At 45.6% G+C, this 15,034-nt stretch overlaps 1 protein-coding gene across 4 annotated transcripts in view; it reads right to left on the minus strand.

Moving 5' to 3' along the window:
- The window catches only part of Lnx1 (ligand of numb-protein X 1), a 108,281-nt gene that overhangs the window by 84,258 nt on the left and 8,989 nt on the right, over positions 1 to 15,034 (minus strand). For all 4 annotated transcript variants that reach the window (XM_029477992.1, XM_029477991.1, XM_021163798.2 and 1 more), the window contains one exon: positions 5,329 to 5,806. In XM_029477992.1, the coding sequence (XP_029333852.1) occupies positions 5,329 to 5,720 (392 nt within the window). In that variant the 5' untranslated portion in view covers positions 5,721 to 5,806. The remainder of the gene's footprint in view (positions 1 to 5,328; positions 5,807 to 15,034) is intronic.

A 15,034-nucleotide genomic window follows, 5' to 3' on the forward strand; every position in this document is an offset into this window, starting at 1 on the left:
TGGAGTTCAAGATCAGCCTGGCCTACATAAGCGAGTTCCAGGACAGCTGGAGTTACCTGGCTGTACTGGCTAGTTTTGTGTCAACTTGACACAGCTGGAGTTATCACAGAAAAAGAAGTTTCAGTTGAGGAAATGCCTCCATGAGATCCAACTGTAAGGCATTTTCTCAATTAGTGATCAAGGGGGAAAGGCCCCTTGTGGGGGGACCATATCTTGGTTCTATAAGAGAGCAGGCTGAGCAAGCCGGGGGAAGCAAACCAGTAAAGAATATCCCTCCATGGCCTCTGCATCAGCTCCTGCTTCCTGTCCTGCTTGAGTTCCAGTCCTGACTTCCTCTGGTGATCAACAGCGGTATGGAAGTGTAAGCCGAATAAACTCTTTCCTCCCCAACTTGCTTCTTGGTCATGATGCTTGTGCAGGAATAGAAACCCTGACTAAGACAGTGGTGAGACCTTGCCTCAAAGAACAAAACTCTATAAAGTCACTGTGAGAAGATGTGCCAGTGTGGATATTCTGCCAACCTGAAGTGGCCAAGCAAACAGGTCCAAAAGTAATGCTCTGGGTTCCTTCTCCTGCAGTGAACGCCTACCTAGACTGTGGACAGCCAGCTAAGCACAGATTGTACTGAAAATGCCAGAAAAGAGCCCCTGATAGAGTCAGGGGCCACAGAGGGCCCAGGGCAGATCTTTGAAGGAGATATTCCCAGGACATTGACCAGATTTCATCAAGACAGTCTTCCTGAGAACCTGCAGCCAAGTGGGGCTTGAGCCGACTGAATCATGTTCTCATTCCAGCCTCTTTCAAAACACTGAACAATGATTTCTTTTTGCCTGCCAGAAGGTGCTTAGGTAGAGTCAGCTCTATTATCTCCCACTTTTAACAAGAAAGAGAAATAAGCAAGCCGGGCGTGGTGGCGCACGCCTTTAATCCCAGCACTCAGGAGGCAGAGGCAGGCGGATTTTTGAGTTCAAGGCCAGCCTGGTCTACAAAGTGAGTTCCAGGACAGCCAGAGCTATACAGAGAAACCCTGTCTCGAAAAACCAAAAAAAAAAAAAAAAAAAGAGAAATAAGGATAGAGAGGCAGCTCGGCCACTAAAGGCTCATAACCAAACCATCAAGAGAACGAGAGAGGCAGAGGGCAGAGAGTTGGTCCTATGAAGCAACACTGTGTGGGATGTTTTCAGCACCTCTTCTTTAGCCTTCCAAGGTTAGCTTTCTCAGAAGCAGAAATCCCAGCCTCTTCCATTAGGGCTTAGGCTGTTATGGTTCTTGATAAATGTCACACATGCAGATGAGGTTGTCATCTAGTGGAGATATGATAAAATTGACCTAAGTCTTCCCCTGAAGCAAAGGCTAGCAAGGTGGTGTCTATGCACACTCAGAACGACAGGAGATATGGAGAGAGACTTACCAGCCAGGCCAGTTACTGTGGCCCCATGACATCTCCTGGCATTATATGTTGGTTAGAAGGCTGCCATCCAACTCAACCAGCCCTGTGCCCCTAACTAGGATCTCTGAGCAGACACATGTGACATCATCTAAAGGCATATAAGAGGGCAGAAATCAAGAGAACCTATCAAACTCCACACACTGGGTCCCCGGCTCCCAGTACTCCCAGAGTGCTCTAGTCTGAGGCAAGTGTCAGCAATGGGCAGAAGCTCAAAGCCACAATTCATCCTGCATGTTTTACTAAAGCTTTCCCCAGCTCAGGCTTTTCAGGTCACTGTGTATAGATGGCCAGAACCCTGAAGGACGTGGCATCTGCTTACAGATGTGATACAGCTGTACCCCAGACACAAGTCTACCATCTGTTAAAGATGTAAAATTCAGTGAAATCAGCAGAAGACGTTCACAAGCCCTACTCTCTGACATTATCTGTTTACAATGGACCATGTACATGGCAGATTTAAGAGTTTTCATCACCAAAAACTTGGTATGTGCAGAGCATGTTAAAAACCTGCCCCCCCTCCATTAATCCACTCCACAATACATTGATGCTTAAAGCACAATGCTGTGCACCATAAATATATTATTGGAGACAGGGTATTAGGTAGCCCATATCCACGTTGAACTCCCTATAGAGTTAAGAATGTCCTTGAACTCATGATCCTCTTGCTTCTGTCATTCAAGAGCTGGGTAACAGATGTGCGCCCCTACCCTTGGTTGATATGGTGCTGGGGCATCACACCCAAGGTTTTGTGTGTAGCAGTCAAGTGCTCTACCAACTGAGTTACATTCCCAGCTCAGCAATTCTTTATTTTAAAAATAAGCTTCTATGTATGTCTACTGAAGAAAGTGACAATAAGAGTGGTCGAAAATGCTAAATTGTTGGGTGTGGTGGCGCATGCCTGTGGTCCCAACATTGAGGAGATGGGGGCAGGAAGGTCAAGATTTCAAAGTCATCTTCAGCTACAGTATAGAAGTCGAGGTCAATTTCCTCTTCATGAAAACTCCTCTCAAAAAATATGAGAAAAAAAAGAGCAAAACATCTTCGCAAAAGCTCTCCCCAGAATCTCCACAGGCCAGTGGCTCCAGCCATCAGCCTCATCACACCCTTGAGGCAAAGAGATACTTGCCTCCTGGTCACCTGAGTCTTCCCAGTTCAACAGATGTCTAAAACAATAACTACTGGTTCTTCCTAAAGTCCCTTTTAAGAGAAGGAAAAGGTGGTCTACTGACCAGTAATGGTCAATGCCTCTAAAGGATAAGAAGGCAGGCCCACAGTTAGCTCTGAATAAATAAATTTTTACAAACAAAGATTTGGGTCTGGTGCTGGAGGGTGTCTCTGCCTATATTAAGCACTTGATGACTAATGTGTATTTTGGGAAACGCTGGTGTCAATCTACTCAGGCAGCTCTAGTGTGGAGGGAGAGGTGTAAAGGCAGGTGTTGGGGCCCATGCTTCCTTAAAGTGGGGGGTTTTCCTCCCCAGAGAGCCACAGCTTGAAGAGGTAACTGCACTTCTGTCAGGCTGGGCTTCCTCCCTCACAGCTCTTTCCCAAGCACTCTTCATTACCAATCCTGTGATTGCCAACACTTTTCCCCCAGCTTCCTTGAGATGTTCTGGTCATGGGGTAGCATCGACAGGTGCAAGAATGGAAGTTCTGTTGGGGCAGCTAAGTCTGGATTTCTTCCCCTGTAGCCCCATGGGACTACCCTGGCTTGTTGTTCCTCCATCACTGTTTGGTCATCCTCAAGGAGGAAGCATCTAGAAGCTGAAGGGGGTGAGAAACAAGAACCTCACCGATAGCCTGGCCAAGGAATTCAGCCCAGACACCCTTTGATGTTGGTTGGGTACCTCCCAGCTAGATTGGATTTATTGGATTTCCAACCCTTTGGAGAACTCTGAGATAACAAACCTGAGTTATGTGAAGTCAGAAAGCATGTGATTACTGTTACAGCAGCAATGGGGAACTAATACATCCCAATTAGGAAAAAAAAAGATGAAAATATGGCAGAGACTGGACAATGGCACATGTTCATATTTCTACCAGATTTCTCTTTAGGTCTCCAATATTCCTTACCCAACATGCTCCCTGGTCTTGGCATAATTGGACAGAACCTACCTTACCTTTGACCTTGAGTTTATGTTCCGTTCCACAGTGCCTCAGACCTGGGCAAAATTATCAGCAAAGGTCACTAACACGCACCCTCACCACCATCTCTTTTGATCACACCCTCCTTGGGGAAAGCATTTATTATAAACCTACGCTGGAAACATCTGGCTGGACGTCTTGAGTCTGCCGTCATAACCAGCATGGGAAACACGTGCTAAGCAATACACGCAGGCCCTTGTATGAGAAAAGCTTTCGTGTTAGAGAATGCACTCATGTCTCAGAAGACAAAGCCACAGATTCATGACCTAAGGTATGTGACCTTTAAAAAAGTTACCTGCACCTACCTCTTGCCCTGGCCATGACAGGAACCAAGATAAACACAAGCCTGCAGATTTCCTCTTACAAAATGACTGTGGTATTATTATCCACACTTGATTAAGCACCCTAAGTATACTGAGAAGAGCTCCTCACAGGAAATAGGCCCAGAGCCACCAGTGAGGCCATCCACAGAGGAATGCCCGGGCACACAACACCGAGAAGGGACAATTTGAGAAGCAGGTGGGGGAGCAGGGGATGCCAGTCACCAGCAGCAGTAGCACATCTCCTTTCTGCCACCAATGTGTGCACCTTGGCCAAAAGAGAAACAGAAAGTCACTCAGAGGGTGTTCTGGTTAAGTTTATGTCACCTTGACACAGCTACAGCTATCTGAGAAGAGAGAACCTCCAAGGAGAAGATGACTCCATCAGGTTGTCAGAAGGCAAGTCTGTGGGACATTTTCCTGATTAATGACTGATATGGGAGAGCCTAGCCCACTATTGGCGGTACTACCCTTGTCCTGGATGCTATAAGAGAGAACACTGAACAAGCCAGGAAGTAGCACTCCTCCACGGCCTCTGCTTCAGCTCCTGCCTCAAATCCCTGCCTCAGCTTCCTCTAATGCTGGACAATGTGATTGGCATGTGTAAGTCAACTAAACCATTTTCTTCCCAAGTTGCTTTTGGTCATGGCATTTATCACGGCCATAGGAAGCAAGCTAGAATGAAGGGTGATATTTTCCTGATTTTTCTCATGTTAAAAACTTAGTTTGAGTTAAAGAGCTTGCTATTATAGAACCCAACTCTATATATGATGAAAATATGTCAATAAAAAGTTAAAATTAAAAATAAGTAAATGAATAAACGTAGATCCTACATGAATTAGAGAGATGGTTTACTTATAGAAGGATTTCTTTGGGCTCATGGTTTCAGAATTTCTTTCCATCCTGGTGAAGAGAGTAGCCAGAAAAAAGAGAGAAAAGAGGGGCACTTGGACCTAGCATGAACTCAGAGGTATGCCCTGGTAAGCTATTTCTTTCAGCTAGGCTCCATCTCTTGAAGCTCCTGCTACTTCCACAAAGAGCACCCTTGGCTGAGGACCAAGCATTTGAAACACGACCTGGTGGTGATATTTGATATGTAAGTCCCGACATTCATAGCACCATTTTTTTTTCTGAACTATAAACACATAAGCGCTTGCACACAACCCAGTCCTACTTAGTGATATTTCCTCACACTAGTTCACAGCCATCAACACCTAGGCTGTGTTGTATTGGAACAGATCTCTTCACTGGTTCCAGAGAGAGAGAGAGAGAGAGAGAGAGAGAGAGAGAGAGAGTGAGTGTGAGTGTACAGGCATCCTATAGAGTGCCAGGGCACTGGAAAGAGTCCTTGCTGCACCCGAGTGGATGTCTTTCTAGCTGGCTCTGGGAAAACAGAAAGAGAAGGGTTCCTACCTTGTCTGGAAATGATGCTGGAGATCACAGCGCTGTAGCACCTCGGTGCAGTGCTCGGTGAACGGGCAGGTGACCAACAGCTTATTGAGAAGCTTGTTGACCAAGATGCTGGATTTCTTGCAGTGCTGCAGAACCACAGGCTTTCGATCCACAGGACAGAAGTCCTTCTCCACCAGGAAGTTGGTGAGGCACAGGGTGCAGTAGGTGTGTCCACATGGAGTGTCCAGAGGGTCCAGCAATGCTTGTAGGCAGATGTGGCATATGAGGTCGTCATCTACATCCTCTGTATACGTGTAGAAGTGGTTTTCCTCTGGGGAGTGGTTTTGGCCACACACTACGCACAGCGGCTCGGGACTGGGATCTGGGTCATCTGCAAGGTCCGGTTGGTTCATGGCGATGTAGGGCTCAGAAAACTCAGGAAAAGCAGTATTTCCTCAGGAGCAGGTCAAGATATTCTAAGAGTCACCCACATGCAACCCTACAAAAGAACAAGGCAGCTCATGATCACACCATAGCCTGAGGAGGAGGGCAGAGCTCCTGTGAGCAGGGCTGAGCTGGGACTGAGAAGGCCAGGCTCGAACATCTACTCTAAGATGCTCAGGTAACTAGCTTTACCTCACTGAACCTCTGCTTCGTATTATAGGAATAATGTAGACCAGCAATAGTCCAGTCTTAATGGGTAAATAATCACTTGGGGCCTGTCTCTGGTAAAATGTGTAGATCCAATACAAGAGATTATATTTCGTTAAGAAAATTGAACCTGATGTCTCTTCATTACCTTTCTCGTCTGTCTGGTTATCACTAGTGAAGTGGCCTCGGAGTTCAGTCCTACCACTACCATGCATGGATGCCTTTAACCAGTAAGGAGCAGAGTAACCACAGCCCACCTTATAGGGCTGACGTGAGGATTAAGTAAGTTTGTTGAAGATGTTTGATTTTCACAAGGCATACACAAAGTATGGATTAACCACTGGTGATTTTCTTATGTGTGTTTCAGGATTTCTTTTGTCTTTGGTCTATCTTTGTTGACCTAGAAAATGGAGTTTCAGTTCCCACAGGAGGATCTTTCTGCTTTGTCATTACAGTAGACTTTGATGACAGTTGTCTTTGATTCAATTATATATGGATATTTTTCCCCAGGAAAAAAAAATCCCATGGCAATATGTCTTTTCCTTTGATACAGGAGTTCCCAAAGGATGGGATTTTTCCAATGTTTGATTTTATACCTTGGAAGTCTCTTAGACAATTAATAAATACTCTCAATTATCAACTCTAAGCCAGGCTGTGAGCCAACAGGGAGACCTCAAACACTTATGTAAAGGATACAATTTTAGGGAGTCCTCAGTCCAGAGAGGAGGTGGACACTCACATAACTTGGCAGAGATCGTTGTCTGCCGGGACTCTGCCAGTATTTAAGCCAAGGGTGCATTGAGCCTCCTGTCCCCTTCTATTCCCTCACCTCCCCTGCAACACAACTCCTTTTTTTTTTTTCTTTTTAAAAATAAGTAAAGTCTTTCCACTTTCTATGGGGACATAAAGACACATGAACTAGACAGAAGGTGGATGCATGTGGAAGGGGCATGCCTGTCACACACTGAGGCGCCATCTTTCTTCTTTTCCAAACATTTTGAGCTTGTTTGTTGAAACACAGTTTTATCTCAGGAAAATACATGCCTTCCAACCTGCACTGAGTCGGCTTCATTGTCTACATTTCTGAGCTCAGCTAGGATGCCTGAAGCGTCAAGAGTCCAGCATTTTACTTCTCTCTCCCTGAGTCCACAGAATGCTAACAGTCGAGAGGGGAAGTTGCTGTCAATCTAGAGATCAAGGAAACCTCATGGCTGCTATTTGTCCTTGGAACTCTGAGAAGGCACTGGAAGTTCCCAGGAAATCCTTTCCAGGAGGTCAGAAATAGTTGAGAATAAATGTGAGAATGGAAATGGGCCACCCAAAAGTTGTCATCTTACTGTATGTATGTAAGAAGGGCGCAGAAGGGTAAATCTCTAGGTCTTTGGAGATTCTTATAGAGTTGTGGCATACACTCCCATGTGCTCTGGTCCTGCCCTTACTTGTTCTGCTGTAAGGAAGGAGACAGTCTAACAGAAAACCAGGCAGTAGCTGCAGGCACCAGTGACAAGTTAACTGTTCATTTTGAGTGTCATTGCTTTTTCAGTGACATGGCGGCAGAGACCTCATGTGTGGCTTGTATAGTGTGTTCCTGGAGGAACCTCACTCAGGATCTTCTTGGGGTGAGGGGAGGAAGGTAGAAGAAGACAAGGAGAAGCCCTGCCTCCCTTGCTGTGGTCTGGGCAAGTGCCTCCCAAAGGTTCATGTGCTACAGGCTTGGTCCCCAGGGTGCTGCTACTGGGAGGAGAGGGAGTGGAGCTTTTGAGAGGTGGGGTATAGGGCTGGTCATAAAGTCTTTGGGATGTGACTTTAACCTTTTATTATTACTATAAAGGACCGCATAAGGGTGTTTCTAGCACATATACCATGTACTTTGAACATATTCCAGTGCACACCCCTGGTGCTCTCTTCCTCTTAGCCCTTCTTCTTTCCCATGAAGCCTCTTTGTGCCCAGTTCTTCCATAAGTTGCCTTGATCATGGTCTGCACAGCAATAGAAAAACAGACACTGACTGGTGTCTTTCATAATTGTAACATGAGGCTGACTAAATGTATGACCTCCTCCACCATGCCTATATATACACTGGCACATCACCTTCCTTAGAATATTCTGCACCAAGAGTCCTACCTTACAAACGAACAAAAAACCACCTCAAAACAAAATTCCCTGTAGGTCACAGACTAGATAAAATCCCACTCACAAATAGATTTCTACAATTCTGTGTTAATAAAGAAGAAATGTGGTTGTTCTCTCTCTCTCTCTCTCTCTCTCTCTCTCTGTGTGTGTGTGTGTGTGTGTGTGTGTGTGCGCGTGTGCGTGTGCGTGTGTGTGTGTGTGTCAGTGTCAGTGTCAGAGTCTCACTATGAGTGAGACCAGGCTGGCCTCCTAACTGCTGAGATTCAAGGCGTGCAGCACCACACCAATCCAGATGGATGTTTTTATAACTTTGCTTCCCATGTGCCAGACACTGTGTTGAGACATTATTAGATTGTGTCATTTTTATCCTCTCAAGGCCTCATGACATTTTGTTTTGTTTTTAATTAAACAGATCAGGAAACGGGAGCATAGCACCTAAGTGACTGGCCAGTCACACCCAAAGGAAACTAAGCAGGCCAAGCTACCAGACTCTCCTCTTCCTAACCCTGCCACCCTCTGTCTCCCAGTGTCTCCAGTATGAAATGGTCAGAACTCCAATAATGTAACTACTTCAATATAAAAAACCTAGGAAAGCCAAAGGATTTAAATCTCTTTAGGTCTCACTGTCAGTAGACATGTCAGTAGACATGTCAAAGCTCTGAAGAGACAGAATCCTTGCCTCTGAGGAGAATTGCAGTGTCCCAGGGACAGAATTACACAGACAAGATTAGCAAGCAGAGCAGGGTTCAGCTCACACTCCAATGCTCCCTGCCCCTCACCTCCTGACTTCCTCCCCTCTCCCAACCTTGCCTCCAACCTCCCTTCCCTTTCTCCCAATCCCACTCCTTTTCCTTCTCCTCTCAGAGCATGAATCCGCTGGCTCTTGGCCAGATGGTAAACCAACTTCTTAATGTAATGTTAATGTAAACACCACTTATATTTTTTTGTGTGTGTGAATTTACTTTAGACTAAATAAAGTCTACATAAATAAAAAAAAAAAAATTGGCCATGAGAGCATTGGCTGAACAAGCAGTTTGGGCTCTATAACAATGAACTAGGTAGACTTCAGAAAATAACATTTTATCCGCTTACCTGCCAGTTCTTTTTGTGTTTCTATCCTGTGAACATAGAATATATATCATTTTGCTATCTTGCTTTTAGACATACATGAGCCTAGCTCTTGGGATGAGACGACAGTAACAAGGATCATTTAATCTAACAGAGAGACATGTTTCTCCCCTAGAAAGTAGAGTCCAAGGCTGAGGTAGGTAGAGAATATTTGTTTAAACCTGCTCAGTAGGCCTGTCCTTCTGGCCCTGTCTGAGAAGGGCAAGGAGATGTGGCTTTCATACAGATTAGAGTGAGAAAACACAAAGTGGAAGTCAGACTTTCTTGGTCTCCCACATTAGCAACGGCAACAATCTCTTCCCTTTTCACTTAGAAGACAAATGTGCCTTTCAGATGTTGACACAACCTAGAGTCAACTGGGAAGAGAAATCTCAATGGGGGATTGATTTTCTCTTTTGGGTCAGCCTTGGTGTATGTCTGAGGGGGGACTGTCTTAATTACATCAATTGATGTGGAGAGATCCAAGCCACTGTAGGTAACACCATTCCTTAGGCAAGGGAGAGACCTGAAGTATATATAAGTGGAGAAACATAGTTGAGTGCAAGCAAGCATGTATGCATTTTTCTCTGCTCTCAAAGGTGGATGAATATGCCCATTTCTCTCCAGTCCCAGTCCCAGGCACAGTGATTTCCCTTTGAAGATGGACTGTAATCTGGAAACACTGGCTGCAACAAACCTCTTCCTCTCTAATTAGCTTTTTGTCAGGGTATTTTAATCATGCTGATAGAAATGGAATTCTAACAGAAGTCTACTGTAGCAATGTGGCCCTGGTGTGCTGTGGACACCTTTCTTTCTCCTTGCAGGACACCCTTAAAGTTCATAGAAAGCAAATGGATAAACACATCATTTGGCTCCACTGAAAAGTTCGTATTCTTCTATTGAAAGAACCAATTTCACTCTAAAGCGTCCCTTAAATTGTTTCCTGAATCCCTGTTTCCAAGACTAGTGAGGAGATTCTATAATGCTCAAGGAATTGAAGGACCATCCCAGCTATTATAGAGCTCAGGGGTGGAGTTCTGACCTAACATTCATAAGGCCCAGCACAGCAAACCAAACAAATAAGGAAAGAAATCATGAGAAAACTAAGATGCCCTTCAACTTGTAGGGATGACAGTATGTCTTGCATCAGTAACGTTTTAAAGCTGACACATAGACACTGCATTGAAAGGATGCTTTGAGAGTTGTCCTTTGATCAGACATTAATGACTTTGCAAAACAAATCATTCTACCCTCCAGTAGGCCTTTACATCAAGGGAAATATTTGAGGGAGAGTTTGTCTCCCTGAGGCTCCTCCCCTCTCCAGGGAACACGGGATTATCCATGGAGCTCTTTAGTGCATCAGTATGTGAATACGTGTCCTTCTCTGGACTGAATTGGACTCACCCAGTATTTCTTCAGGTTTCTGGTCTCTATGAGGCTGGCTATCTCTCCTCAGCAAGCACCCCAACTTGTCTGTGGGTCTCCTAAAGTGCCTGCAAAGGGCAAACTCCAGAAAAGAGGGAGGTCGGTGACTACCCGTGAGCTGACTGACCCTTGGGCTAGCCTAGGATGCTTCCTAGCTGCTGTTGAGTGACCACTCGGGAGATGCTGCCCTGCGGATTGGTCGGAATAGTGTGTGCATGCCTCTGTGTGTATGGGGTGGGGGGAAGGGAGATGGAGAGGGAGAGCATGTGTGAGCATTTAGTGGATTCAGTCAACCACAGGTCAGGGTAGAAGGAAGGCATCTATGCTAAATATGTAACCTTTTCTCATTAGCATTTTCCTAAAACTTCAGCATAGCAATGCTCCTACATCGTATTAGATATTTTAAGTAATCTAAAGAAGACTTGCGGTATGCTGGAGGATGTGTGGGTATTAAATGTAAGCACAGCACCATTTTATAGACGAAACTTGAGCCATCTGTGGATTTGGGTGTCTGTGAGTGGGAAGGGATGTTCTAGAAGCATCTACACTATAGAGGGACGGCAATCTCACCATAGGTAGACAGACAGACAGATGGAGATAAGATCTAGGGTTATAAGGAGAAGCATGGAGCTTGTAAAAGCATAAACAAGGTCTGTGGACGTGGTTGAGAAGACGGAAAGCTATTTTGTGGCTCTATATAAACAGAAGGAGGCCTTCAACACCTAAGCAGTCTGGCGTTAAAATCCACAGTTTTCTGTTAACTCTAGGACTGATGGCATTTGGGGATGCTTTCAGCTATCTTATTCATCTCATTTTTAAATGTATGAACAACATATAATGCAAAAGGAAAAAAAAAGAACTGGAAATCAATTAAATGAACAGTCAATCGGTGATGTTTTTGCCACCCAGAGCACAAATATTAAAATTCAGCAGCACGCGAAAAGGTTGAGGTGATGGGCAGAGAGAGCAGCCCAGGGGAGAAGGACCAGGGGCTGCCAGCCCCACCCACAAAAGACACACAGTACTAAAAAGGAAAGTGTCTGAGGAGAGCTTGTCACCTTAGATGGTGGCAGTTGTCCCAACCCAGGGAAAAGGCAGTTGCTGGACAGCCTTGCTGCAGGAAACTCTCACTAACACACTACCTTGAGAAAGCACCCCCCCCCCGCCCCCCGCTTGAATCCATCTTTAAATAACAGATACACTGTGCTGAGTCACGTCACAGCCTGAGGTGCTGAGTCAGAAACTGGGATGAGAATTCCTAAATAACCAGATTCCTAACCTGATCTTTAAGATTAGTTCCCATCCTTAGGTCACCATAGTTTGTTGCCTTGCTTTTGGTTTTTTAAAAGCACCTAGTGGTCAGCTTCACCATCACCATGGTAACACGCCCAGGCGTTCCCAAAGAGGTTTAACTGAGGAATGAAGACCCATTCCCAATGTGGGCAGTGCCAGTCAATGGCTGGAAACTGACTACAGCAGGGGGGGGGAGGGGGAGATGCCGCTGAGCCCAGCATTCAGCTCTCTCTGCTTCCTGACTGAATACAGGCGACCAGCAACTGGCTCTCTCATCTTCCCTCCCTCCGTGGACGGTATCCTTCAAACCATGAGCAGAAACAAACCCTTTCTATAATATTCTTTTGTCGGGAACTCCATCACAGCAATGGGAAGACTAATATAATGACTATTAAAATCGTGGTTGCTGAACTTTTTCTGTTCCTTAAACTTTGCACCCCAAGGCGATTGCCTCGCTTGCTTTCCCTATAACCAAGGCCTTATCAATATTTTTTTTTCCTTAGGAGTTCAAGTAGGGAAAGTTGGGTGTCAACACTGTGGCTCAGACCCGGCCCGGGGATTAGCTGCCTCAAGGAGTCTTCACATTTTCCTTGTGTCACCCCTGGTAGCCAGCCAGGTACAATGAGGAAATGGTGGACTTGGTCTAGTGCATCAGAGGTGTGCCACTGAACTCTGAATGGATCACAGCTCCACCTCATTTCCTGCGTGGTAGAGACACCAGGTGCACAACTGTCTGGTGGGCTCACAAGAGGGATGCGATAACAAGTGTGGAGCGATATTCCCTAAGACAAATCACCCTGGTCCAGTGGGAACTTTGTTGTGTGAGGACACCCAGGTTGTCTATAACCAGGACACTGCCCAGAATGTGGCAAACAGTGGGAGGCTAGGTCCTACTGGAGAGGTGGTCACCTTGTGACTTGAGGGAGGGTAGGGACATGGTCCCTGAGGTGTAGATCATCCCATCTTCCTACCTTAGCCTCCTGAGTGCTGAGGTGACAAGTGTCTATCACTGCATCAGCTCTGTAACATTAACTTAAAGTTGTTCAAAATCTTTTTATCCCTCAACCAATCCTAATGTTTTACAATGTTTTTCAAATATATACAGATTACCCCTACCCTAAGTGATCACGCAGGTAACTTAGCTCCAAGACATGGACTCGGGGAACAGGGCTTGGAGAGATAGCTCAGCTGGTGAGGTGCTTATCTTGAAACCACAGGAACCTGAATTAGATCCCCAGATCCCACATAACAAAACAAAACACCAAAAAAAAACCAAAAAACAAAAAACAAAACAGCCAGGCAAACAAAAAGCCATGCCTGTGGCATAAGCGTTAGTCCCAGCACTGAGAAGGTGAAAGATTCCTGAGCCAACCTAGCAGATGGGAAAACTGTAGGTCAAAGGAGAGCCCCTGCCTCAAAAGGGCCAAGTGGATGGTGCCTAAGGAATGACACCTAAGGTTGTCCTCTGCCCTTCATATACACGTGTGCACCCGCACATACACAGATACCTAAGGCTATCTTCTGCCCTCCACCTACACATGCGTGTAGCCTCACATACGTGCATATCCTGCATGAACACAATCCCTATGAAGTAGAAACGGAACCTAGTCTGGCAGTGTGGGCTCAGTGATGACATGCTTCCCTGGGAAATGTGAGGCCCTGGGTTCAGGCTCCAGCATCACCAACAACAGAACAAAAGAGCTACCTAGAAACCCCTGAGGTGTAGAGTTTTTGTTAATGATGCTTTAAAACTTGGGGAAGCACTGTTGGGCAACATGGTGACAACATTTCAAACTGGCCCTGGGGCCTCACATCAGACATAGCCAGGTCACTCCTCATTCCTAGGCAGAAGCTTAGCCGTGGAGAAGCCCAGTGGACCAGTGTCAGTAACTGCTTCCCACAGTGGCCCTGGCCACCTGCTCTCTCTCTCTCTCTCTCTAAAGGAATCTGCCCGGCAGGCACATTTGTCTCAGCAGTGCTCTGGCCCTGGCTAAACCTCTTAAAATAGGTTATAGGGAAAGCAATTCCCAGATAAGACCTCTCTCTCTTCCTTGACCTTATTTATGCCTTAAGTCTCAGATTCATTCAGTGAGCACTGAAGGCTCTGATAACGTACGATCTTTTTAATAGGTACTGATTATGAATGGAGATACGTTATTCCTTGCCTTACAGAATTGTAGATAACCAGGAAAACCAGGCATTTCAATGACCTGAATACAAAGAGTCACTTATGGGATAAAAACTATCTTTAAAATAAAAGGGAAGGTTGGAGGAGGAACCTGTGTGTGCACAGGGGAGGGACCTGCACTTCACCTTGGGAGAAGGAGGCAGGTACTCGCAGCCTGCTGCGAGGAGGATTGCGGTTAGATCTGCTTCTACTTAACTTCTAAATCGCCGGTCTCAAAGAGGGAGCAGGAGACTCATTAATGAAACCTGCGAATGACATTCGCCTGCAAAGTGTTCCAAACACCAGAAAGAACAGAAAAATAGAAAGGGTCTCTGCAGAGGTCACAATCTGCCAGGAAATGACAGAACTGAACCAGGAGAGTCAGCAGAACACATCTGGAGTCAATAACCAGGAACACAGACATTCAGAAAGTGGGAAAGACAAGGGAAGTAGTTGAGTGAGCAGAGTCCCTTGTGGCTAGCCAATTACATATGAGTTCTAGAGGCCTGGGGATGGCTTTTCACAGCCTTCCAGAAAAAAGGCATCATCTCCCTTGACAGGAGACCTCAGCAGGCTTTCCCTGAATGTCATGGTGCACCTGCCATCCTTGGGTTGGTCTGTAAGTGCTCTGTCTCGAATAAGATGTCCTCCCACATCCTAGCTATAAACATGGAGTCCTGCAAACAATACACAATTAAGGCAAAGTATTTCATCTGACCAAGCGCTCTATTACCGCAGAGCATCAACACGGACTCCTGGGAAGAGCTGACTTTAGGGAAGTATGGGAGCGAAACAGCCTGCAAGCTCATGTCCTCCCTCTCAAAGATGACCATGGCAGGAAGAGACTCTTGCTTCTTTTCTTTCTTTCTTTTTAAACACATAAACAAATTTTGGAAGATAAGAACAAGAAGAAATGTATTCGCATTCTTAACATTTTTCAACCATTTCAGT

Source organism: Mus caroli, chromosome 5 (assembly GCF_900094665.2).
Source record: "Mus caroli chromosome 5, CAROLI_EIJ_v1.1, whole genome shotgun sequence".
Taxonomy (NCBI): domain Eukaryota; kingdom Metazoa; phylum Chordata; class Mammalia; order Rodentia; family Muridae; genus Mus; species Mus caroli.